Source organism: Nerophis lumbriciformis, linkage group LG10, assembly GCF_033978685.3.
Source record: "Nerophis lumbriciformis linkage group LG10, RoL_Nlum_v2.1, whole genome shotgun sequence".
In the NCBI taxonomy this organism is placed as follows: Eukaryota; Metazoa; Chordata; class Actinopteri; order Syngnathiformes; family Syngnathidae; genus Nerophis; species Nerophis lumbriciformis.
The window spans coordinates 8,192,283-8,220,085 of NC_084557.2; the positions used below are offsets into that span (position 1 = coordinate 8,192,283).

Below are 27,803 nucleotides of genomic sequence, written 5' to 3' on the forward strand. Positions count from 1 at the left end.
TTTGAAATGAGTCAAACGGAGAACAGGTAGGAAAAACATGAACCTTTTTGTCTATTAACCTATTATCTGCTCATCGTCAACTAGTCTAACTTATGCTGTCTTTAATTAAGTTGAAGTGGCGGGCTAATAGTGGTCACGATAATTTATTAGGCTGAGCTCAGGACAAAGTGAGTTGAACGATGCGGACACGTCTGTTACTGGGTAAGATTTTTCCTGTTCCGATTCCACTTTCTCTTATCGATTCTTATTCGGGGGAAAAAAAGAGAAAGAAAGGGTGGATTAGCTTTAATTGGGTTTGGTTTAGAGTAGGGTTGAACGGTATACCGGTATACTAATGAATCATATTCGGTACTATACCGCCTCTAAAAAGTACCAGTTCCCCACCCTCCCTACCTTTTTTTTTTTTAACGGGCATGACGGCGCGTCGTCGTCACGTCGCGTCATTGCTGGTTTTACGAGCAGAGGAGCATGTTCGGCAGCGCACACACACTGAGTACTTACAAGCAGACACAGGGTGTAGACAGAAATGGGAGAACGGACGCATTTTGGCCTAAAAACTAACGACAAAAGTGAAGTTATAACACTGAAACACCCTCAGGAAGAGGTTCTTTAAGACATGGCTAGTTAGTTAGCGGCTAAAGTCCGCAGCAGGGTTTTAGCTACTTCTAAATCCCTAATCCTCGCCTCCATGGCGACAAATAAAGTGAGTTTCTTACAAGTATCATTATCACTGCAGGACGAGGAATTGCTAAACATGCTTCACTACACACCGTAGGAGGATACAATAGCTCACCGGCGTCACAATGTAAACAAACGCCATGGGTGGATCAACACCTGACATCCACTGTAATGATACCAAGTACTATGATTACATCGATATTTTTTATTGTCACAAAATATTTTTTTGTTTTTTTAAAATTCATATAATGTTCATAAACTCAGGAAATATGTCCCTGGACACAAGAGGACTTTCAATATGACCAAAGTATGATCCTGTAACTACTTGGTATCGGATCGATACCCAAATTTGTGGTATCATCCAAATCTAATGTAAAGTATCCAAACAACAGAAGAATAAGTGATTATTACATTTTAACAGAAGTGTAGATAGAACATGTTGAAAGAGAAAATAAGCAGATATTAACAGTAAATGAACAAGTAGATTAATAATTAATTTTCTATCACTTGTCCTTAATAATAGGTGTATAAATGACACAATATGTTCCTGCATACGTCAGCAGACTAATTAGGAGCCTTTGTTTGTTTACTTACTACTAAAATACACGTTGTCTAGTGCGTGTTAGGTTTAACGAACCAAAACAACAAGAAGTGCTCTGCCCGGACAGACTATGAAGAAATTAAAACAAAACAAAACTGCTGAAACCCAGCAAAGCACAAACGGGAAATGTGGAGCTGATGGCGTCCACAAAGTAGTGCGTGTTAGGTTTAGCATCAACAAGCTCCTCTGTAGTCCAATGAAACGACAACATCAACATCAACAATGTCCCGACAACGAAGAAGGAGCCACTTAAATAGAAAAAAGGTGAGGGGAAATGCTCTGGGAAAAAAGTGAAGCAGCCACGGGAAAACACCAACAAAACCGGAATAGCCGCCAAAATAAAAGCAAAGGACAGGAATTAACACAAAACACCGGAGTGCACTAACAAAACCCAACATAAAGGCACGGCCTGGTGTAACCAGACGTTTCTTTTGTCCCCTCTACATGATATGTACAAATTATATAACCTGTCCAAACCTTCAACAATACAAACTATTGTATTGACCTGAATATAAGACGATCTTAAGGCCTTCTGTTTGCACTGGTCTGACTGGTCGATGGCGATCGACGGGTTGGCGACCGCCGTCCTACAGTGACTCGTAGGTGTTACAGTTGGGATTGAAGCCGGTTGTCTCTGCAATCCCAGGAATGGCCTCGTAGGGGTTATCGTTGGTGTAGACCTGGTCCCGGCGGTGAAGATTGAGCGCGCGTGACGTGGTGTCTATGCACGCTGTGTGAGGACTACCAGGGGTCCCGGCCAGGAAGTAGGCAGCAGAGTCACACAGGCGGTCGGTGCTGAGAGTCCTTAGGGGTGTTCTGCATGGGTCCATCCTCTCAGGTGGTAGGTGCCTCGTAGTTCTTGGACTGGTGTGCAGTACATCAGAATCGCCGACAACAGAGTACACGGTGTCTGGTGCAGACATAGGACGACACTTTCTGGGGCCCCCTTGCAACCTCCTTGGTACGTGTTGATGGATATTCTGAAGAGCCCTGGTGGGTTGCTTTCTGATCTTAGCATACAGCCCCTTGTCCCGCTGACTGACGGGGGAGCCAGCCAGGAGTTGTTTGTCTCTCCTCGGCAATGGCGGCACTCCCTGGTTGGTGGAAAAGCTCATTCAACTCTTGGAACAACATGGTGATGACTACTCCTACCTCAAGCGTTCTTTTGCTCATTGGGGGTAAACAATCAGAGTTGTGCACACTCTCTTCAGTCTTGCCAGGCGGAGACATGTGCTGGATCACGTCATAGACCACGTCCGAAGGTGTCTGCAGAAACAGAGAATGACATTTTTATCTGCACTGCAGCGGATGCAAGTGAAGTGAAGCGCAGTTCCAACCCACCTCAAAGCACGAAGACGTGAGGTACTCTCCGAATGGCTCAATGGGGTTGGTCTTGTAGTGCTGGATTAGCTCCGGGACTGTGTCGTGTCCCTTGGTGTCTCCACTGACAATGAAGTGTCCCGACTTACTTTGGCTTATCGCGAAGTGTCGGCAACGATCTCTGCCTCTGTATGCGAAAATATGTTCATTGTACGTGCAACGTGATCCAGAAGTGAACTGGAATTAAACCGGGGTTCTAAGCAATGTTCCCTCTAAGGTGCGCGCCTGTGCAATTGCGCACTCCTCAAGCGTCCTCTGCGCACGGCAAATCTATGTCACGCACAAAATCAAATAAAAAAATAAGCGCATAACAATTTTCGACACGACACGGACACGACAGAGAAAACAGTTTTTGTCATTATTGTTCAAATATTGTAACGTCTGTCGAGACGCTTTGAGGACATGAATTCCATCCATCACTTTACTGAGCAAAACTCTTTATTGTCGGCCATAAACACATCACCAAAACATTAGTAAAAAAAATGATATCTTGCAAAACTGGTCATTTTCTGCAGTACAAACCAGACCAAAAGCAACTTTGTTATATCAACAGCAGCCGCTCGCTCTTTCTCACTTGCGTCAACACATGCACATATGGCACTTAGCCAGTGATGCGTTTACAGCCACACAAAAAGTCGGACAACTCCAACACCACACATAAAGTGTCATTCCAGGTAGTTACACTATGACATACTTGCCAACCCTCCCGGATTTTCCGGGAGACTCCCGAAATTCAGCGCCTCTCCCGAAAACCTCCCGGGACAAATTTTCTCCCGAAAATCTCCCGAAATTCAGGCGGACTCAGGTCCTCCACAATATAAAAAAGCGTACCTGCCCAATCACGTTATAACTGTAGAATGACGGAGGGCGAGTTATTGGTTTCTTATGTGGGTTTATTGTTAGGCAGTTTCATTAACGTCCTCCCAGCGTCGCAATAACACACAACGACAGCAGTCACTTTTTTGTATACCGTAAAGCAGTTCGTCTGCCGTAAACAGCAATGTTGTGACACTCTTAAACAGGACAATACTGCCATCTAGTGCATTTGATGAAAGCACTTTTGTGCGTGCCACACAGCAATGCTCAGAGAGGGTGTTCAGCATGGTTCGAAAAATAGTGACAGAGAACAGAACAAGGATGGACAATTCAACCCTTAACTCAACAATGAGTAGATGAGTGTTATGTGTGTGTATACGTGTAAATAAATGAACACTGAAATTCAAGTATTTATTTTATATATATATATATATATATATATATATATATATATATATATATATATATATATATATATATATATATATACATATAATAAAATATACATATATATATATATATATATATATATATATATATATATATGAAATACTTGACTTGGTGAATTCTAGCTGTAAATATACTCCTCCCCTTTTAGCCACGCCCCCGTCCCACCCCGACCACGCCCACCCCCATGAATGTTTTAATGGGAACTAAATGCAATGTCTGAAAGGGGTACAAATTATTTCCAAAGCAGGACCTCCACCCAGACAAACAATACAAGTACCGGTACACAGTTCATGAAAAACAATATTTTTTGTTATTGTCATAGTAAGTGGGCCTAAACACTTATATTAGAAAATAACCTCATGGAAATGACTGCTGTCATTTGATTATAATAATAAGAGAATGTTGTCTGTCTATCTGTGTTGGCCCTGCGATGAGGTGGGGACTTGTCCAGGGTGTACCCCGCCTTCCGCCCGAATGCAGCTGAGATAGGCTCCAGCACCCCCCGCGACCCCGAAAGGGACAAGCGGTAGGAAATGGATGGATGGATGAAAAATTAGAGGGAACATTGGTTCTAAGACTCTATGCACCTTTAAACATGTTAACTACTTCTACCAACAGCTGAGCTCAGGTTTGAGTTCGGAAAATTCCGGTTCTCAATGATTCTCGATTCCGATTCTTTTAAGAGGCAGGTTAAAAACTTTTAACTTGAATATAAACGTTATAAAGTTTCTTTCAACAGTGACCACGTTGTCAAGCGTGGACAAAGGATGCGTCGTGGAAAACGCTGGAGGTTGCTGTGATTTTTATCAATCAATCAATCAATCAATGTTTACTAATATAGCTTTAAATCACGAGTGTCTCAAAGGGCTGCACAGGCCACAAATACAGATGAACGAGGTAGCAGCGTGAGGTAAAAAAAAAAGGTATTTTTTGATAAACGAACCGAAACAACGAGAAGTGCTCTGCCCGGACAGACTAAGAAGAAAATAAAACAAAACAAAACTGCTGAAACCCAGCAAAGCACAAACGGGGAATGTGGAGCTGATGGCGTCCACAAAGTAGTGTGTTAGGTTTAGCATCAACAAGCTCCTCTGTAGTCCAATGAAACGATAACACAATTTAAATAGTCTTGATTGCAAACAGAAAACAGGTGAGGGGAAATGCTGTACGACAAATCAAATCAAATCAACTTTATTTATAAAGCACATTTAAAATTTACCACAGGGGTAGCCAAAGTGCTGTACAATGGGCAGGTTAAAAGATAATACGAGTACCGAGCAAACACAACACAACACAAACAGAACACGATAAAAAATAAATAAATTAAATAGAATAAATAAAACATAAAAACAGGTTCACAGCAGGTGTATTATGGGGCGCCATTGCAGGATGGATATCACTCAGTGTTAAAAGCCATGGAATAAAAGTATGTTTTTAAGAGAGATTTAAAAACAGGAAGATAGGAGGCTTGTCTAACACTCAGAGGTAGGTCGTTCCAGAGCTTGGGAGCAGCAACGGCGAAAGCTCTGTCACCTCTAAGCTTCAGCCTTGTGTCAGGGACCGTCAGTAGCAGCTGATCGGCTGATCTTAGGGATCGGGTGGGGCAGTAAGGCTGAAGGAGGTTGGCGCGAGGTTGTTTAGACATTTAAAAACAAATGAAAGGAGTTTAAAATTGATTCGATAACGCACAGGGAGCCAGTGAAGCAGCCACGGGAAAACACCAACAAAACCGGAAGAGCCGCCAAAATAAAAGCACAGGACAGGAATGAACACAAAACACCGGAGTGCACTAACAAAACCCAACATGAAAGGTGTAACGAGACGTTTCTCTTGTCCCCTCTACAGCAGTGGTTCTCAAATGGGGGTACGCATACCCCTGGGGGCACTTGAAGGTATGCCAAGGGGTACGTGAGATTTTTTTTTAATATTCTAAAAATAGCAACAATTCAAAAATCCTTTATTAATATAAATAAAAACCTATCTTTTTTTCCAAATAGTTAAAAAAAGACCACTACAAATGATCAATATTTTGCACTGTTATACAATTGAATAAATCAGAAACTTATGACATAGTGCTGTATTTTACTTCTTTATCTCTTTTTTTCAACCAAAAATGCTTTGCTCTGATTAGGGGGTACTTGAATTTTAAAAAAATTCACAGGGGGTACATCACTGAAAAAAGGTTGAGAACCACTGCTCTACAGGATATGTACAAATTATACAACCTGTCCAAATTTTCAACAATACAAACTATTGTATTGACCTGAATATAAGACAATCAACCTGCACGTCGATAAAGAGATCCTGGACAGTTTGCGTCGCTTAGCAGAGGCGAGAGTTGTGGCAGGGAAACTGAACAATTGGCAGCAGGCACGTGCACACATAGGGCCCTATGGGTGCTTGAGCCCCTGCCCTTTTTTGCCTCGTCTTAAAAAGTGCCCTCTGCCTGTGTGTGTGTTTTTGTTTGTTTTTCCTTTTTAAACAACATTAATAAATTCCTGCCAAACAAACAAAAAAACAGCGGTACAAAAACTCCACGTTTTCTTGTAATACCGGGTTGTTTGAGCCTGCCGCTTCCGCCAGAGAGAGAGAGAGAGAGAGAGGGCGAGTGAGTGAGTAAGTGAGAGGAGAGAGATATAAAGTTTATTGTGACTTTGACACTCTCACCCTGAAGGGGATCTTAAGAACACTAAGAGACAACAGTGGACATGACATCTTTCCAGCACTGGAAGAAATGATGAAAACATATGCCACGATTCCAGTGTCCACTGCCACAGTAGAGAGGTCTTTTTCTAAATTGAAGCTGGTCAAAAACTCACTCAGAGGCCTATGCACAGAAGAGAGGCTGTCTGATCTCCTTCTCCTCTCCATTGAAAAAGACGTAGTCATAAATCACAATGATGTGATCAACATCTACAGGGACATATGGCCCCCAGAAGGTTGCTGCTTTAAGGCCCCCAGAAGGTTTGGCTACTGATTGTGCAATGATTTCACAGCATTTCATGGAAGCCCTGAATTTACATTGAGGAGCATATTTGGGTATGGGTGGCCTCCATCCTACAGCCCTCTACTGGCCCCTGGTCCATATTTTTGGCCCTGTATTGCGTTTCAGTTGTTTAATCTGAGCATTAAGTGAGAAAAACCATAAGTTACAACTTGATGGTGTTTTCATCAAGTTAAGGGAAGAAGGACAGATTTTCACATTGAAGTTTTTTCCATTTGGGTATTTATTTTTGTATTTTTTTTTCAAAGTTCATGTTGCACTGTTCAATGTTCAATATTAAAGTGCTTATCTTTAACAATAAATAGCCTAATAATAAACCAGTGTTTTGTTGCTTTTCGTGTCTTCCAAGCCTATGATAATGTGAATTAACTCATTATGACAATAATTTGTTGACACAAAAGAAATGGCAATCACTTTTACCTACAAAGGACACACAGCTAAGTAGTTAGCTTCCTATTAGCAAATTTAATTTTACATTAATTTCCATATTGTGTAAAGGACCAAAAAAAAATGTCCTGCCCTTTTCTGACTTTGAGCCCCTGCCCCTCTATAATCATGTGCACGTCCCTGATTGGCAGTTCCTGGCTGAGGAAGAGCATCGCCAAGCCAGAGCAACGTCATACTCTGATTTTTTTTTTTTCCTCCTTCCCAAGCTCAAAGGGGCCAAGGTGACCCTAGTTCAGAGCTGGGCAAATATTTTGACTCGGGGGCCAAATTGAGAGAAAAAATGTGTAATTTATGTGTATAAATTATGTATACACATTTAGCTGTAAAAATGACATTTTACAGTTTTTTACTGAATGGGACACCTAAAATGTACATGGAAATAAAGAAAGTGGGATTTACAATATTAACTATGAACAGTAAAACACTGAATATTAACAACAAATAAACATATTTTACTTCTCAAACCAGCTCCTCCATAGTTGTGTATCTTTTACAATCAAGCAAAACACAACAAAAATATAACAAACAAGGGTAATAAACACCTACAATATGATATATGATCACTTTTATGCAGAAATTTGTTGTAAAAATTTGCTTCCGAATCTGTTTCTGACACATGCGTTTTGGGGCTGGCTGCTCTGAAAACAAACTCCGCCCACTCTGCTTTGTTCCTGGTCTGAGCTGCTGTGACGTAGATTACCGTAATAACTCCTATATCACCCAAAAGTGCAGATTTCAACCATTTAAATACTTTCTATAGTTCAAGACTTAGTCATTTAAAAAACATCACTGCACATCATAATGGCGGCAACAGTTTTGATGTTAAAGGTCTAAAAAAATTATGTAGAACGTCGGACGGGCCGGATTGAAAATCTTAATGGGCCGCATGTGTATTTTGGGCCAGGGCTGCCCTATTTGGAGACGTGGGTGTCACCAAAATGGACGTGACAGCGGCGCTAAGGAGGAGTACCAGAAGTGCACGAAGGCTGAGAAAGAATACTTCAAATAGTTGTAATATGTTTTTTATAGACACCAGTCAGGAACTTTTCCGACACACCTCACTTGTGATGCCGTAACTATATCTCACCAGAGCTTTTCTTCCTGTCACTCACACACACCAGTTACCTATACTTTACAAAAAGTGTCCCAAAAGTTGGTCCATAAGTTTAGATACTAATTAAAAATATATATGATATCCTCTTCATTGTAATCTACCAGCGGATGACATGATTTGTTAAAAAACGGTGGTACTGTTTTGCTATTCACAATAGTACACAATAAAATCTACGGTTTTTATGGTAAAATACGGCAGCTAATTTGCCAGGATTTTCCAGTAAAAATGCAGTTTTATATTTACAGTAGAGATGTCGGCAGGCCGATATTATCGGACGATAAATGCGTTAAAATGTAATATCGGAAATTATCGGGTTTTTTTATTATCGGTATCGTTTTTTTCTGGTTTTTTTAATTTTTTTATTTTTTTTATTTTTTTATTAAATCAACATAAAAAACACAAGATACACGTACAATCAGGGCCGGCCCGTGGCCGAATAGGCAAATGCTAAGGGCGCCGTCCATCAGGGGGCGCCACGCCAGTGCCACAAATGTTGGAGAAAAAAAAAAAGAAAGTTGGTACTATTATTTCTAAATACAAAAAATAATCCCACGTTAATTAAAATGCAAAGTAAAGCCTATTTAATAGAAATATTATTTGTTACAACATTACGCGCCCCCCCCCCCCCCCCCCTCCCTTCCCGTATCATGACTCTTTTTGGACGTCACCACATCAAAAAATCAACACAAGATGTCAAAACGGCCAAAACTGTCAGGTGCCCAAGGAAGAAAAAAGAGAAAAGAAGAGGAGTAGAAACGAGAAAAGACAGATGTAGCAGGTAGGTAACGTTAGCCTACATGAAATTATTTGTCTGTTACAGAATGTGATAGTAACCTGGCTTGTTAGCATTAAGCTAATGTTACATGATTCGGCAATTGCTAATCAATAAATAGCTAGTTCTGTTTTAACGTCGGGTTAATATTGTGGAGGGGGCTAAATTGTTATGGAAAATAATAATGTAACGTTAGGTAATTACAGTACTCCCACCTTACATTCCTCAGGTATTAGATCTTTTAAGCAGGTGTTATTTGTTTACATTGTTATTGCCTTCTGGTTAGCTAATGTTTGCCCTGCAGGTAATAGTCACTTGTCCACCCCTTTATATATTAGGTATAGTTGTAAGTAAAAAAAAAAGGTCAAAGATAAAGCTATTCGGTTTCTTGTGAGGGGGGGGGGGGGGGGGGGGGGCACCTAAAATCATGCCTAGGGCGCCAGATTGATTAGGGCCGGGCCTGCGTACAATTAGTGCACCAACCCAAAAAAACTCCCTCCCCCATTCACACTCATTCACACAAAAGGGTTGTTTCTTTCTGTTATTAATATTCTGGTTCCTACATTATATATCAATATATATCAATACAGTCTGCAAGGGATACAGTCCGTAAGCACACATGATTGTGCGTGCTGCTGGTCCACTAATAGTACTAACCTTTAACACTTAATTTTACTCATTTTCATTAATTACTAGTTTCTATGTAACTGTTTTTATATTGTTTTATTTTCTTTTTTATTCAAGAAAATGTTTTTAATTTATTTATCTTCTTTTATTGTATTAATTTTTTTTTTAAGTACCTTATCTTCACCATACCTGGTTGTCCAAATTAGGCATAATAATGTGTTAATTCCACGACTGTATATATCGGTTGATATCGGTATCGGTAATTAAAGAGTTGGACAATATCGGAATATCGGATATCGGCAAAAACCATCATCGGACATCCCTAATTTACAGTAAAAAAGAAACATCACTGTACATTTTACAGTAAAATTATATCAACTGAGCTGCCAGTTTTGTACCGTGAAAAACAGTGGTACTGTTTTTTCCATTTACAGTAACATGCTGAAAAAAAACGCTGTAAATTTTACTTTAAAATTTTTGCGACTGACCCGTCAGTTTTTTACTGTAAAAAAATGGTGGTACTGTTTTGCTATTCACAATAGTACACGGTAAACTCTACAGTTTTTGTTTTTACGGTAAAATCCGGCAGCTGAGTTGCCAGAATTTTACTGTAAAAATGCAGTTTTATATTTACAGTTAGAAAAAAAAAACACAGTAAAAGGTTACAGTAAAATTATATCAACTGAGCTGCCAGTTTTGTACCGTGAAAAACAGTGATACTGTTTTTTCCATTAACAGTAACATGCTGGAAAAAAACATTTTACGGTAAAATTTTTGCGACTGACCTGTCAGTTTTCTACTGTAAAAAACGGTGGTACTGTTTTGCATGATTTGTTATAAACGTGGTCTCTTTGGGTCAAGACGATCATTTCTGTTCATCTGCCAACGAACGACTTGACAGCATCCTCACCTGTAAGACAATATGTACCCGAGGACTCGATCACTCAGACGGATTAGGAAACTGCCGTGCTCTTTTCCTGTCAGCAAGGCTTCAGCATTTCTGTAGAAGAACCACAAAAAGTCCACATGAACAGCACATTTTTAAATGTGTGCAAGAGAACATTACCTTTACACTACAAGAGGTTGGATTCAACAAACTGTGAGTCTGAGTTGATTTACCCAACGATGGGAGACTCTTGAGTGTTGGGTTGCAGAACAGTTCAATTAACCCCGAGAAATAACTCTGAGTTATATGAGGCTAAAAACAAAGGAACGTTGATTCTACAATTCTGAATTAAGGTGGCAAATTTGTAACAATCAGAATGTCAGATATTAAAAAGTCAATTGAAATTCCTTGCGGGCTAGATTCCTTTCATGATGTCTCGTAGGCCAAACTAGTTTGACTTTTTACTGTTTTACTAGAAACCAGTGACGTGCGGTGAGGTTGATGGCTGGTGAGGCACTGACTTCATCACAGTCAGATTTACAAACATATGAACCCTAAAGAGTATCTTATTCACCATTTGATTGGCAGCAGTTAACGGGTTATGCTTAAAAGCTCATACCAGCATTCTTCCCTGCTTGGCACTCAGCATCAAGGGGTGGAATTGGGGGTTAAATCACCAAAAATGATTCCCAGGCGCGGCGCCGCTGCTGCCCACTGCTCCCCTCACCTCCCAGGGGGTGAACAAGCGAATGGGTCAAATGCAGAGGACAAATTTCATTACACCTAGTGTGTGTGTGACAATCATTGGTACTTTAACTTAACTTTAACTTTACACATACAAACTGTAGCACACAAAAAAGTACATTTAATTAAAAAAAAAATGTTATTATGGTCTTACCTTTACTTAGAAATTAAGTCCATGCGCCGCAACTAAAGCCTTCACTTAAACTTTCCATTGCAAGATTGAATCTATTTAAAAAAGTGTAACCGAGGGTTTATAAATGTCGCCTATACTGTATGAAACTACAAAATAACAAACACGGAGGCTCCAGTTTACACGAGGACCACTTTATTTACCTTCTTTCAAAAACCTCCGCAACGTGACATCACTTCCGCTCTTAGCGCCTTCAAAATAAGAGCTCAAGGCATATACTGTATAACAGCGCATAACAGGAACTTAACATCACAAAGAGGAAAGCCCATGAAAATAGGTTACAAAAGTTATTTAATAAGAAGCCAAAAAGTGCAAAAACAATAATGTTCATGTTGGAGGAGTTGTGAATTGGGTACACCTGCAGTCTGCAGGTGTATATAATGTTGTGTCCCTGCAGTCATTCACAACTCCTCCAACACCAACATTATTGTTTTTGCACTTTTTGGCTTCTTATGAAATATTTTTTTAAAATAGATTCAATCTTGCACGTGGAAAGTTTAAGTGTGGGCTTTAGTTGATATAACAATTCTACGGCGGGGGTGCAGGAGGCGGGGTTACTGGAGCCTCAGCCAGTGCGTCTTTTGCAGCCGTTTTATGATCGCTCAGGACAAGAAATACGTTACACACATACAGTTGTTGACCAAATACACTGTACATTATATACCTCAGCTAACTAAACTATGGAAATGTATAATATAATTCATATAGCAATACAGTCTCACTGCACAGCAGGCCAGCAGTTAGCCGAGTCATTGCGCAATCCATGTTGCGGCACTGAGTGACGTGCCTCAACTGGCTGCTGATCACCGCACCGTCTCTTCTTCTCAGTATTTGAATGGCAAATGTGAAAATTCAGCGATTTTGAATAAAAATAATCTAAAACTGGTGAAGTTAAATGGAAAATAACTTTATAGTATAATCACTGGATACATATAACAATTTTTTTTTTTTTTTTTTTTTGCACGTCACTGCTAGAAACATGTGCTTTTGCAAGGTTTGCAAACACAAAAAATTACTTTTTTACTCAATATGAGAGTAATGTTCTTAGAATCCTGAGAAAATGTGTTTAAAGCAATAAAAAAATGTTTCAAGGATAACTCCTAAACCAAACATGAAATATGTCTAAATATGCCTGTATTTATGTATCTGTGTGAGTTTTACTAGAAACATGTGCTTTTGTAAGGTTAACAAAAACTAAAAATGAATTTTTTACTCAATATGAATGCAGCTAAGATAGGCTCCAGCACCCCCAGCGACCCTGAAAGGGACAAGCGGTATAAAATGACTGGATGACAGTAATGTTCTTAGAATCCTGAGAAAATGTGTGTGAAGCAATAAAAAAAGAGTTTCAAGCATAACTCGTAAACCAAACATGAAATATGCCTTAATTTGCCTCAAATAATGTATCTTTGTGAGTTCTACTAAAAATATGCAATATGTCTAATAATGCTTCAAATAATGTATCTTTGTGAGTTCTACTAAAAAGATGTGCTTTTGTTAGGTTTGCAAACACAAAAACTAGTTTTTACTCAATATGACAGTAATGTTCTTAGAATCCTGAGAAAATGTGTTTAAAGCAATAAAAAATTGTTTCAAGCATAACTCCTAAACCAAACATGCAATACGTCTAATAATGCCTGAAATAATGTATCTTTGTGAGTTTTACTAGAAACATGTGTTTTTGTAAGGTTTGCAAACACAAAAAAGTCGTTTTTACTCAATATGAGAGTAATGTTCTTAGAATTCGGAGAAAATGTGTTTGAAGCAATAAAACATTGTTTCAAGCATAACTTCTAAACCACACATGCAATACGTCTAATAATGCCTCAAATAATGTATCTTTGTGAGTTTTACTAGAAACATGTGCTTTTGTTAGGTTCGCAAACACAAAACATTGTTTTTTTAGTCAACATGACAGTAATGTTCTAAGAATCCTGAGAAAATGTGTTTGAAGCAATAAAAATAGTTTCAAGCATAACTCCTAAACCAAACATGCAATATGTTTAATAATGCCTCAAATAATGTATCTTTGTGAGTTTTACTAGAAACATGTGCTTTTGTTAGGTTCGCAAACACAAAACATTGTTTTTTTAGTCAACATGACAGTAATGTTCTAAGAATCCTGAGAAAATGTGTTTGAAGCAATAAAAATAGTTTCAAGCATAACTCCTAAACCAAAAATACAATATGTCTAATAATCCCAGAAATAATGTATCTTTGTGAGTTTTACTAGAAACATGTGCTTTTGTAAGGTTTGCAAACACAAAAAAAGTGTTTTTACTCAATATGACAGTAATGTTCTTAGAATCCTCAGAAAATGTGTTCAATGCAATAAAAAATAGTTTCAAGCATAACTCCTAAACCAAACATGCAATATGTTTAATAATGCCTCAAATAATGTATCTTTGTGAGTTTTACTAGAAACATGTGCTTTTGTAAGGTTTGCAAACACAAAAAAAGTGTTTTTACTCAATATGACAGTAATGTTCTTAGAATCCTCAGAAAATGTGTTCAATGCAATAAAAATAGTTTCAAGCATAACTCCTAAACCAAACATGCAATACGTCTAATAATGCCTCAAATAATGAGTGAGTTTTACTAGAAACATGTGCTTTTGTAAGGTTTGCAAACACAAAAAAGTAGTTTTTACTTAATATGACAGTAATGTTCTTAGAATCCTCAGAAAAATGTGTTTAAAGCAATAAAAAATGGTTTTAAGCATAACTCCTAAACCAAACATGCAATATGTCTAATAATGCCTCAAATAATGTATCTTTGTGAGTTTTACTAGAAACATGTGCTTTTGTAAGGTTTGCAAACACACAAAAAAAATTTGTTTTACTCAATATGACAGTAACGTTCTGAGAATCCTGAGAAAATGTATTTAATGCAATAAAAAATAGTTTCAAGCGTAACTCCTAAACCAAACATGCAATATGTCTAATAATGCCTCAAATAATTTATATTGGTGAGTTTTACTAGAAACATGTGCTTTTGTAAGGTTTGCAAACACACAATAAAGTTTTTTTTACTCAACATGACAGTAATGTTCTTAGAATCCTGAGAAAATGTGTTTGAAGCAATAAAAACATAGTTTCAAGCAAAACTCCTAAACCAAAAATACAATATGTCTAATAATCCCAGAAATAATGTATATTTGCGAGTTTTACTAGAAACATGTGCTTTTGTAAGGTTTGCAAACACAAAAAAGTAGTTTTTGCTCAATATGACAGTAAAGTTCTTAGAATCCTGAGAAAATGTGTTTGAAGCGATATAAAAAATGTTTCAAGCATAACTCCTAAACCAAAAATACAATATGTCTAATAATCCCAGAAATAATGTATATTTGTGAGTTTTACTAGAAACATGTGCTTTTGTAAGGTTTGCAAACACAAAAAAGTAGTTTTTGCTCAATATGACAGTAATGTTCTTAGAATCCTGAGAAAATGTGTTTGAAGCAATATAAAAAATGTTTCAAGGATAATTCCTAAACCAAACATGCAATATGTCTAATAATGCCTCAAATAATGTATCTTTGTGAGTTTTACTAGAAACATGTGCTTTTGTAAGGTTTGCAAACACATAATAAAGGTTTTTTTACTCAACATGACATTAATGTTCTTAGAATCCTGAGAAAATGTGTTTGAAGCAATTAAAAACATAGTTTCAAGCATAACTTCTAAACCAAACATGCAATATGTCTTATAATGCCTCAAATAATGTATATTTGTAAGTTTTACTAGAAAAATGTGCTTTTGTAAGGTTTGCAAACACAAAAAAGTAGTTTTTACTCAATATGACAGTAATGTTCTTAGAATCCTGAGAAAATGTGTTTAAAGCAATAAAAAATAGTTTCAAGCATAATTCCTAAACCAAACATGCAATACGTTTAATAATGCCTCAAATAATGTATCTTTGCGAGTTTTACTAGAAACATGTGCTTTTGTAAGGTTTGCAAACACAAAAAAAGTAGTTTTTACTCAATATGACAGTAATGTTCTTAGAATCCTGAGAAAATGCATATAAAGCAATAAAAAATGGTTTAAGCATAACTCCTAAACCAAACATGCAATACGTCTAATAATGCCTGAAATAATGTATCTTTGTGAGTTTTACTAGAAACATGTGTTTTTGTAAGGTTTGCAAACACAAAAAAGTCGTTTTTACTCAATATGAGAGTAATGTTCTTAGAATTCGGAGAAAATGTGTTTGAAGCAATAAAACATTGTTTCAAGCATAACTTCTAAACCACACATGCAATACGTCTAATAATGCCTCAAATAATGTATCTTTGTGAGTTTTACTAGAAACATGTGCTTTTGTTAGGTTCGCAAACACAAAACATTGTTTTTTTAGTCAACATGACAGTAATGTTCTAAGAATCCTGAGAAAATGTGTTTGAAGCAATAAAAATAGTTTCAAGCATAACTCCTAAACCAAACATGCAATATGTTTAATAATGCCTCAAATAATGTATCTTTGTGAGTTTTACTAGAAACATGTGCTTTTGTTAGGTTCGCAAACACAAAACATTGTTTTTTTAGTCAACATGACAGTAATGTTCTTAGAATCCTGAGAAAATGTGTTTGAAGCAATAAAAACATAGTTTCAAGCAAAACTCCTAAACCAAAAATACAATATGTCTAATAATCCCAGAAATAATGTATATTTGCGAGTTTTACTAGAAACATGTGCTTTTGTAAGGTTTGCAAACACAAAAAAGTAGTTTTTGCTCAATATGACAGTAAAGTTCTTAGAATCCTGAGAAAATGTGTTTGAAGCGATATAAAAAATGTTTCAAGCATAACTCCTAAACCAAAAATACAATATGTCTAATAATCCCAGAAATAATGTATATTTGTGAGTTTTACTAGAAACATGTGCTTTTGTAAGGTTTGCAAACACAAAAAAGTAGTTTTTGCTCAATATGACAGTAATGTTCTTAGAATCCTGAGAAAATGTGTTTGAAGCAATATAAAAAATGTTTCAAGGATAATTCCTAAACCAAACATGCAATATGTCTAATAATGCCTCAAATAATGAGTGAGTTTTACTAGAAACATGTGCTTTTGTAAGGTTTGCAAACACAAAAAAGTAGTTTTTACTTAATATGACAGTAATGTTCTTAGAATCCTCAGAAAAATGTGTTTAAAGCAATAAAAAATGGTTTTAAGCATAACTCCTAAACCAAACATGCAATATGTCTAATAATGCCTCAAATAATGTATCTTTGTGAGTTTTACTAGAAACATGTGCTTTTGTAAGGTTTGCAAACACACAAAAAAAATTTGTTTTACTCAATATGACAGTAACGTTCTGAGAATCCTGAGAAAATGTATTTAATGCAATAAAAAATAGTTTCAAGCGTAACTCCTAAACCAAACATGCAATATGTCTAATAATGCCTCAAATAATTTATATTGGTGAGTTTTACTAGAAACATGTGCTTTTGTAAGGTTTGCAAACACACAATAAAGTTTTTTTTACTCAACATGACAGTAATGTTCTTAGAATCCTGAGAAAATGTGTTTGAAGCAATAAAAACATAGTTTCAAGCAAAACTCCTAAACCAAAAATACAATATGTCTAATAATCCCAGAAATAATGTATATTTGCGAGTTTTACTAGAAACATGTGCTTTTGTAAGGTTTGCAAACACAAAAAAGTAGTTTTTGCTCAATATGACAGTAAAGTTCTTAGAATCCTGAGAAAATGTGTTTGAAGCGATATAAAAAATGTTTCAAGCATAACTCCTAAACCAAAAATACAATATGTCTAATAATCCCAGAAATAATGTATATTTGTGAGTTTTACTAGAAACATGTGCTTTTGTAAGGTTTGCAAACACAAAAAAGTAGTTTTTGCTCAATATGACAGTAATGTTCTTAGAATCCTGAGAAAATGTGTTTGAAGCAATATAAAAAATGTTTCAAGGATAATTCCTAAACCAAACATGCAATATGTCTAATAATGCCTCAAATAATGTATCTTTGTGAGTTTTACTAGAAACATGTGCTTTTGTAAGGTTTGCAAACACATAATAAAGGTTTTTTTACTCAACATGACATTAATGTTCTTAGAATCCTGAGAAAATGTGTTTGAAGCAATTAAAAACATAGTTTCAAGCATAACTTCTAAACCAAACATGCAATATGTCTTATAATGCCTCAAATAATGTATATTTGTAAGTTTTACTAGAAAAATGTGCTTTTGTAAGGTTTGCAAACACAAAAAAGTAGTTTTTACTCAATATGACAGTAATGTTCTTAGAATCCTGAGAAAATGTGTTTAAAGCAATAAAAAATAGTTTCAAGCATAATTCCTAAACCAAACATGCAATACGTTTAATAATGCCTCAAATAATGTATCTTTGCGAGTTTTACTAGAAACATGTGCTTTTGTAAGGTTTGCAAACACAAAAAAAGTAGTTTTTACTCAATATGACAGTAATGTTCTTAGAATCCTGAGAAAATGCATATAAAGCAATAAAAAATGGTTTAAGCATAACTCCTAAACCAAACATGCAATACGTCTAATAATGCCTCAAATAATGAGTGAGTTTTACTAGAAACATGTGCTTTTGTAAGGTTTGCAAACACAAAAAAGTAGTTTTTACTCAATATGACAGTAATGTTCTTAGAATCCTGAGAAAATGTGTTTGAAGCAATAAAAAAATAGTTTCAAGCATAACTCCTAAACCAAAAATACAATATGTCTAATAATCCCAGAAATAATGTATCTTTGTGAGTTTTACTAGAAACATGTGCTTTTGTAAGGTTTGCAAACACAAAAAAGTAGTTTTTACTCAATATGACAGTAATGTTCTTAGAATTCGGAGAAAATGTGTTTGAAGCAATAAAACATTGTTTCAAGCATAACTTCTAAACCAAACATGCAATACGTCTAATAATGCCTGAAATAATGTATGTTTGTGAGTTTTACTAGAAACATGTGCTTTTGTTAGGTTCGCAAACACAAAACATTGTTTTTTTAGTCAACATGACAGTAATGTTCTAAGAATCCTGAGAAAATGTGTTTGAAGCAATAAAAAATAATTTCAAGCATAACTCCTAAACCAAACATGCAATACGTCTAATAATGCCTCAAATAATGTATATTTGTGAGTTTTACTAGAAACATGTGCTTTTGTAAGGTTTGCAAACACAAAAAAGTAGTTTTTACTCAATATGACAGTAATGTTCTTAGAATCCTGAGAAAATGTGTTTGAAGCAATAAAAAAATAGTTTCAAGCATAACTCCTAAACCAAAAATACAATATGTCTAATAATCCCAGAAATAATGTATCTTTGTGAGTTTTACTAGAAACATGTGCTTTTGTAAGGTTTGCAAACACAAAAAAGTAGTTTTTACTCAATATGACAGTAATGTTCTTAGAATCCTGAGAAAAATATGTTTAAAGCAATAAAAAATTGTTTTAAGCATAACTCCTAAACCAAACATGCAATATGTTTAATAATGCCTCAAATAATGTATCTTTGTGAGTTTTACTAGAAACATGTGCTTTTGTAAGGTTTGCAAAAACAAAAAAGTAGTTTTTACTCAATATGACAGTAATGTTCTTAGAATCCTGAGAAAATGTGTTTAATGCAATAAAAAAGTTTCAAGCATAACTCCTAAACCAAACATGCAATACGTTTAATAATGCCTCAAATAATGTATCTTTGCGAGTTTTACTAGAAACATGTGCTTTTGTAAGGTTTGCAAACACAAAAAAAAGTGTTTTTACTCAATATGACAGTAACGTTCTTAGAATCCTGAGAAAATGTATTTAATGCAATAAAAATAGTTTCAAGCATAACTCCTAAACCAAACATGCAATATGTCTAATAATGCCTCAAATAATGTATATTTGTAAGTTTTACTAGAAACATGTGCTTTTGTAAGGTTTGAAAACACAAAAAAGTAGTTTTTACTCAATATGACAGTAATGTTCTTAGAATCCTGAGAAAATGTGTTTAAAGCAATAAAAAATTGTTTCAAACATAATTCCTAAACCAAACATGCAATACGTTTAATAATGCCTCAAATAATGTATCTTTGCGAGTTTTACTAGAAACATGTGCTTTTGTAAGGTTTGCAAACACATAATAAAGTTTTTTTTACTCAATATGACAGTAATGTTCTTAGAATCCTGAGAAAATGTGTTTGAAGCAATAACAAATTGTTTCAAGCATAACTCATAAACCAAAAATACAATATGTCTAATAATCCCAGAAATAATGTATATTTGTGAGTTTTACTAGAAATATGTGCTTTTGTAAGGTTTGCAAACACAAAAAAGTGTTTTTTTACTAATATGACAGTAATGTTCTTAGAATCCTGAGAAAATGTGTTTAAAGCAATAAAAAATTGTTTCAAGCATAATTCCTAAACCAAACATGCAATATGTCTAATAATGCCTCAAATAATGTATCTTTGTGAGTTTTACTAGAAACATGTGCTTTTGTATGGTTTGCAAACACAAAACATTGTTTTTTTAGTCAACATGACAGTAATGGTTTTAGAATCCTGAGAAAATGTATTAAATGCAATAAAAAATTGTTTCAAGCATAACTTCTAAACCAAACATGCAATATGTCTAATAATGCCTCAAATAATGTATCTTTGCGAGTTTTACTAGAAACATGTGCTTTTGTAAGGTTTGCAAACACAAAAATGTAGTTTTTGCTCAATATGACAGTAATGTTCTTAGAATCCTGAGAAAATGTGTTTGAAGAAATATAAAAAATGTTTCAAGGATAACTCCTAAACCAAACATACAATATGTTTAATAATGCCTCAAATAATGTATCTTTGTGAGTTTTACTAGAAACATGTGCTTTTGTAAGGTTTGCAAACACACAAAAAAGGTTTTTTTTTACTCAATGTGATAGTAATGTTCTAAGAATCCTGAAAAATGTGTTTAATGCAATAAAAAATTGTTTCAAGCATAACTTCTAAACCAAACATGCAACATGTTTAATAATGCCTCAAATAATGTATCTTTGCGAGTTTTACTAGAAACATGTGCTTTTGTAAGGTTTGCAAACACAAAAAAGTAGTTTTTACTCAATATGACAGTAATGTTCTTAGAATCCTGAGAAAATGTGTTTAAAGCAATAAAAAATTGTTTCAAGCATAACTCCTAAACCAAACATGCAATACGTTTAATAATGCCTCAAATAATGTATCTTTGCGAGTTTTACTAGAAACATGTGCTTTTGTAAGGTTTGCAAACACACAAAAAAGTGTTTTTACTCAATATGACAGTAATGTTCTTAGAATCCTGAGAAAATGCATATGAAGCAATAAAAAATGGTTTAAGCATAACTCCTAAACCAAACATGCAATACGTCTAATAATGCCTCAAATAATGTATCTTTGTGAGTTTTACTAGAAACATGTGCTTTTGTAAGGTTTGCAAACACAAAAAAAACATTTTTTTTTTTACTCAACATTACAGTAATGTTCTTAGAATCCTGAGAAAATGTATTAAATGCAATAAAAAATAGTTTCAAGCATAACTCCTAAACCAAACATGCAATATGTCTAATTATTGACCGTAGTTTGGACAACCTCGCTATACACAATAAAAAGATAGCTTTTGTAAAAAAATAAATAAAAAATAAATAAAAAAAGTTGCAACAAAAGAATTGTAATTTTAATGTGGATAATTATTTTGTCCGAGGACTTACTCTCTGGTGATGAAACCCCCAAACCAAACGGGGAAGAAACCGTTAGAAGCAAAGTGCGCCACTTGAGTCTCGATGAACCATTTTGAAGACAATTCCATGAGTGTTCTGTCGCGTGTTGGACGCTCTCTCTGCTCCGTCCTCTCAGATTCCTAAACGGACACACACACACACACACACACCGGTCGTCCTTATTTAGTGGATACAGTCTACGGTCATTCATGATGGTAGACATTTGACCAAGGTTCCAACCTTGAAGCGAGACCTCCAGCAAGTTCTCAGAGTCTTGAACCATGAAAAGTGCAGGAAAGTCTCCTTCTCACCTCCTGGAAGAAAGAGTCTTCAATCACTTAAGTGAAGGAAAACATGTTTAGGCTCTAATGCACAGGTGTCAAACTCAAGGCCCCGAGGCCCAGATCATTTTATTTGGCCCTCGAAACCCTGGAAATAATATGCATCATTAAAGTACTTTATATTTTCTTACTAAATGCATTATTTTTTTCCATTTTGACAGAAAAAATACTTGTACTCAATGCAATTGCATATTTTTTTAACATAAATATTATAATGTAACAAATTATAAACAATGTTTTTGTTAAACTACAAATAAATACTTTTTATCTGCTTGACCTATGATATCAAAGCAAGTTATTCACCAAATTGTCAAATTTAATAAATACATTTTACAGCGACTTTATGAAATTTACTGTGGTTTTACAGCATTTTACTGGAAAACAGTAGCCCTGTTTTTTGACCATAAAATGCAGGCAACTGACCTGTCAGTTTTTTACTGTAAAAAACAGTGGTACTGTTTTGCTCTTCACAATAGTACACGGTAAAATCTACAGTTATCGTTTTTACAGTCAAATCCGGCAGCTAAGTTGCCAGAATTTTACTGTAAAAATGCAGTTCTATAATTACAGTAAAAAAAAAAAACACTGTACATTTTACAGTAGAGTTCTATGAACTGAGCTGCCAGTTTTTTACCGTGAAAAACAGTGGTACTGTTTTTTTCCATTTACAGTAACATGCTGGGAAAAAAACACTGTAAATTTTACGGTAACATTTTTGCGACTGACGTGTCAGTTTTTTACTGTAAAAAACGGTGGTACTGTTTTGCTATTCACAATAGTACATGGTAAAATCTACAGTTATCGTTTTTACAGTTAAATCCGGCAGCTAAGTTGCCAGAATTTTACTGTAAAAATGCAATTTTATATTTACAGTAATAAAAAAAACACTGTACATTTTAATGTAGAGTTCTATGAACTGAGCTGCCAGTTTTTTTACCGTGAAAAACAGTGGTACTGTTTTTTTCCATTTACAGTAACATGCTGATAAAAAAACACTGTAAATTTTACAGTAACATTTTTGCGACAGACCTGTCAGTTTTTTACTGTAAAAAATGGTGGCACTGTTTTGCTCTTCGCAATAGTACATAGTAAAATCTACAGTTTTTACGGTAAAATCCGTCTAGTTTTATATTTACAATAAAAAACACACTGCACATTTTACAGTAAAATTCTATCAACTGAGTTGCCAGTTTTGTACCGCGAAAAACAGTGGTATTGTTTTTTCCATTTACAGTAACATGCTGAAAAAAAATGTAAAATTTTTGCGAATGACCCGTCAGTTTTTTACTGTATAAAACGGTGGTACTGTTTTGCTATTCACAATAGTACAGGGTAAACGCTACAGTTGTGGTTTTTACGGTAAAATACGGCAGCTGAGTTGCCAGAATTTTACAATAAAAATGCAATTTTATATTTACAGTAAAAAAAACACTGTCAATTTTACAGTAAAATTCTAGCAACTGAGTTGCTAGTTTTGTACCGTGAAAAACAGTGGTACTGTTTTTTTTTCCATTTACAGTAACATGGTGAAAAAAATACTGTAAAATGTTTGCGACTGACCCGTCAGTTTTTTACTGTAAAAAACGGTGGTACTGTTTTGCTATTCACAATAGTACACGGTAAACTCTACAGTTGTCGTTTTTACGGTAAAATCCGGCAGCTAAGTTGCCAGAATTTTACTGTAAAATTGCAGTTTTATATTTACAGTAAAAAAAAAAACACTGTACATTTTACAGTAAAATTCTATCAACTCAGTTGCCAGTTTTGTACCGTGAAAAACAGTGGTACTGTTTTTTTCCATTAACAGTAACATGTTGAAAAAAACATGTAACATTTTTGCGACTGACCTGTCAGTTTTTTACTGTAAAAACGGTGGTACTGTTTTGCTATTCACAATAATACACGGTAAACTCTACAGTTGTCATTTTTACGGTAAAATTCGGAAGCTAAGTTGCCAGAATTTTACTGTAAAAATGCAGTCTTATATTTACAGTAAAAAAAAAAAAGTCAATAATACAGTAAAATTCTATCAACTGAGCTGCCAGCTTTTCTCCATTTACAGAAACATGCTGAAAAAAACGTCACGGTACATTTTTTACGACTGACCTGTCAGTTTTTTACTGTAAAAACGGTGGTACTGTTTTGCTATTCACAATAATACACGGTAAACTCTACAGTTGTCATTTTTACGGTAAAATTCGGAAGCTAAGTTGCCAGAATTTTACTGTAAAAATGCAGTCTTATATTTACAGTAAAAAAAAAAAACAGTCAATAATACAGTAAAATTCTATCAACTGAGCTGCCAGCTTTTCTCCATTTACAGAAACATGCTGAAAAAAACGTCACGGTACATTTTTTACGACTGACCTGTCAGTTTTTTACTGTAAAAACGGTGGTACTGTTTTGCTATTCACAATAATACATGGTAAACTCTACAGTTGTCATTTTTACGGTAAAATTCGGAAGCTAAGTTGCCAGAATTTTACTGTAAAAATGCAGTCTTATATTTACAGTAAAAAAAAAACAGTCAATAATACAGTAAAATTCTACAGTTGTCATTTTTATGGTAAAATTCGGAAGCTAAGTTGCCAGAATTGTACTGTAAAATTGCAGTCTTATATTTACAGTAAAAAAAAAAAAACAGTCAATAATACAGTAAAATTCTATCAACTGAGCTGCCAGCTTTTCTCCATTTACAGAAACATGCTGAAAAAAACGTCACGGTACATTTTTTACGACTGACCTGTCAGTTTTTTACTGTAAAAACGGTGGTACTGTTTTGCTATTCACAATAATACACGGTAAACTCTACAGTTGTCATTTTTACGGTAAAATTCGGAAGCTAAGTTGCCAGAATTTTACTGTAAAAATGCAGTCTTATATTTACAGTACAAAAAAAACCAGTCAATAATACAGTAAAATTCTATCAACTGAGCTGCCAGCTTTTCTCCATTTACAGTAACATGCTGAAAAAAACGTCACGGTACATTTTTTGCGACTGACCTGTCAGTTTTTTACTGTAAAATCTACTTTTAGGGGACTGTTTTCACTGCTGGACTCTAGAAAGAGGTTCCGCAGCCTCCGTAGCAGAACCTCCAGGTTCTGTAACAGCTTCTTCCCTCAGGCCGTAAGACTCTTGAACGCATCAAAATAATCCCCTCAATTCCCCCCAAAAATGGATTAACTCTCTGGAATATAAAGACAATACAACATACATCCATAACTGTGGATGCATATGCAAAAGTGCAATATATTTATCTGTATAGTAATCTATTTATTTATATCTGCACCTTATTGCTTTTTTTATCCTGCACTACCATGAGCTAATGCAACGAAATTTTGTTCTTATCTGTACTGTAAAGTTCAAATTTGAATGACAATAAAAGGAAGTCTAAATCTAAGTAAGTCTAAGTCTATTTTTTTTTTTTTTACATTGTCATAAAAAAACTAAAGATCAAATGCATAGGCAATTGTGTAATAATATCATTCACTGTTGGAAGTGGCCCTCTGAGGGCACACATAACCGCGATGTGGCCCTCAATTAAAACCAGTTTGACACCCGTGCTCTCATGAGTACTCACCTGAGGTTGAACCTGATGACATTTCAGCCTCGCTTCTCTCCACAGGACAGTGAGACGCCACCATTGACGTTTACAACTACAATGACTTTCCACCCGTCTGCAGAACTACCCCTGGTTTGCATCGCAGTCATGAGCTAAAAAAAGAAGAAGAACATCCTGGTGAGAAACGGAAAGAAAGATAGCGTGTGTGGTTTCTGAGGGCAGGTTTGGGACCTCAGCGCTGCATGAACGATGTTGCAACCAGAGACGGCGTGCATCGGTGCTTGAACTGTGAAGGAATGGAAATATTTCATGTGAACGCACGTGGTGGTCTCAGTGAGTGTTGATAGCAATAATGTCTGCCTGTGGGAGTGGGCGGAAGAGCGTTCCTAAATGTTTACGGTGGAAACGACGGTCAAGAGTAGACGCACCATTATAGTCCATAAAGGACAAAATATTAGCGAGAGTCAACAACTTGTGATTGTCAGGTGCTTTTAGGCGTGACTCACTGTGTCCATTTTAAGAATGTGTTCCGTTTATCCGTGACGTCAACAGAGTACATGCGGTTAAGAAAAAAAAAGGTGTGAAGTTACCCTCGCCTTTTTTTTTGGTTTAACTCACAGGTGTCAAACTCTGACCAGAGTAATTGTATCTAAGGTATCACAAAACTTTGTGTTTCAATGAGTTCCCGGCGAGCAGACAAAAGCTGTCTTTGATCTTACCAATCAAAAGGCTTGCAAAACTCCACTGTGTAGGATGGGGAGCGACATGAGGGTGTCGGTTTCTTTGATGTATTGTAATCCACAGGAAGATTTTTGTCTTGACCCGAGGACTACAAAGCAGAGAGGAAGCAGGACCTGACCCCCCTCCAGGCACCTTTTCTTTGAACTGTTTGTATGGACCCCGACTTAAACAAGTTGAAAAACTTATTGGGGTGTTACCATTTAGGTCAATTGTACAGAATATGTACTGTACTGTGCAATCTACTAATAAAAGTCTCAATCAATCAATCAATCAATCAATCAAACCGAGGGCAACGGCTGTAATGGGGCAGGGCCGACATCCGGGCAACTGAGCTACATACGGGTTCTTCGAGCCATAGCAACCTGACTGGCGTTGAAAACAAACCGTCGCCATTACTCTTTAACCTGTCAACCTGCGCTGATTAAACCCGTCATTCTGCCTCCAAAATGCCAAAAAACTGTGTTGTTTTTGGTTGTGCAAACCACAACTGGAAACAGGGAAAACAAAGGTCGTATTTTGTTCTGCCAAAGCGTGCTAAAAGCCCACAGAGACGAGACAAATGGCTCGCAGCTTTACACCGGGAAAACGAGGACGGTTCTCACTGGAGTCCCCCAAAATCCCGGGTCGTGTGTTCGGATCACTTCGTTTCTGGTAAATATAAGGAACAAAAATCCACCTTCTTAACCACAACTTGGCTATACCGTCCATGCTAATGTTGAACCCGTTGAATTTTTACTGAATAATGTTCGACAGCTGAAGTTGTTGTTGTTGTACAACAATAACATACGGTATAAAGGCTATTTCCAGTAATTCAGCAAATAATAAATCATAATACTGAACTGAATTTGAATGAGCTCTCTACAGATATAATAAATATACAGATACTGGTAGCCACCGTGTCATCCTTATTATCATTTATCAACATACCTTGGGTGATTTAACAATTTTTATGTGATTTATTCGTTATATAACAACCGACCTGGTGCGCTTGTGAGGTAGACATAAAGATTTCCAAATTCCATGTCCGGCCATTGTGTAGGATTATCAGTCCACGCATCTGCTGGAAGGCGGTAAGGGCAGTCGTTTAATCCAACTACAGAACATTTTAACTCGTATCTTAACCTAGCCTCACTGGAAAGACTATTTACATAATCATACGCCATTTAGAACAGTTTAAAATGCCGTGAAACCTCGTTAAATGCCTTTTCTGTCAATGCTGTGTTCGCTGTGAGCTGGTTTGTTTTCAACGAATTCAATATGGCGACCGCGTTGCTAGGGGATTGGAGGGCGGAAGTGACGTAGGTCCGCCCTCGCCCATTAGAAGTACAGAAATGTCCCGTGGAATGCTGATCAAAGTTGATGCGTGGCTGATATTTTAGTACTGGTATTTAGCATAGTAGATTCATTAAGTTTCATTAACTGATTGATTGAGACTTTTATTAGTAGATTGCACAGTTCAGTACATATTCCGTACAATTGACCACTAAATGGTAACACCCGAATAAGGGTCCACGTTAATCAATTCACGGTAAATGCCCTCTGTTCTCCCCCAAAAAAATAAAATGAAGGCTTTTTATATTACATTATATACAACAAAACAAATTTTGTTATCTTACTTACCACCACTTTGTTGCTCTGTGAATTAGTAAAGTCCCAGACAATTTTTGCTAAGAATGCCTACGACGTCACATTTGTTCAAAAATCCGTAGTGAATGAGAATCACAGATTAAAAAGGATATAAGTAT

The 27,803-nt window shown here is 35.8% G+C and overlaps 1 protein-coding gene across 2 annotated transcripts; it reads right to left on the minus strand.

Annotated features, from left to right (window-relative positions):
• Positions 1 to 1,536: 1,536 nt before the first annotated feature.
• LOC133612171 (SH2 domain-containing protein 7-like) lies at positions 1,537 to 27,359 on the minus strand. Of its 2 annotated transcripts, none has more exons than XM_061969335.2 (8): positions 27,038 to 27,359; positions 25,336 to 25,469; positions 21,654 to 21,727; positions 21,405 to 21,553; positions 10,800 to 10,889; positions 2,621 to 2,786; positions 2,432 to 2,545; positions 1,537 to 2,373 (listed from the first exon to the last, which is right to left on the minus strand). In XM_061969335.2, the coding sequence occupies exons 2-8, from the start codon at positions 25,397 to 25,399 to the stop codon at positions 1,867 to 1,869; spliced, it is 1,164 nt and encodes a 387-aa protein (XP_061825319.1). In that variant the 5' UTR covers positions 25,400 to 25,469; positions 27,038 to 27,359; the 3' UTR covers positions 1,537 to 1,866. The 2 variants fall into 2 exon arrangements, with proteins under 2 accessions (XP_061825319.1, XP_061825320.1); XM_061969336.1 differs by lacking the exon at positions 27,038 to 27,359 and adding an exon at positions 26,037 to 26,810.
• Positions 27,360 to 27,803: the final 444 nt, after the last annotated feature.

Bases quoted from the DNA above. Each gene is read 5' to 3' on its own strand.
- LOC133612171 (XM_061969335.2), bottom strand. From the start codon at position 25,399: ATGGTGGCGTCTCACTGTCCTGTGGAGAGAAGCGAGGCTGAAATGTCA. The intron at 21,554-21,653 runs GTTGGAACCTTG...GTGTCCGTTTAG, and splicing joins GCTGGAGGTCTCGCTTCAAG to GAATCTGAGAGGACGGAGCA. The intron at 2,374-2,431 runs GTAGGAGTAGTC...TCCACCAACCAG, and splicing joins TGAGCAAAAGAACGCTTGAG to GGAGTGCCGCCATTGCCGAG.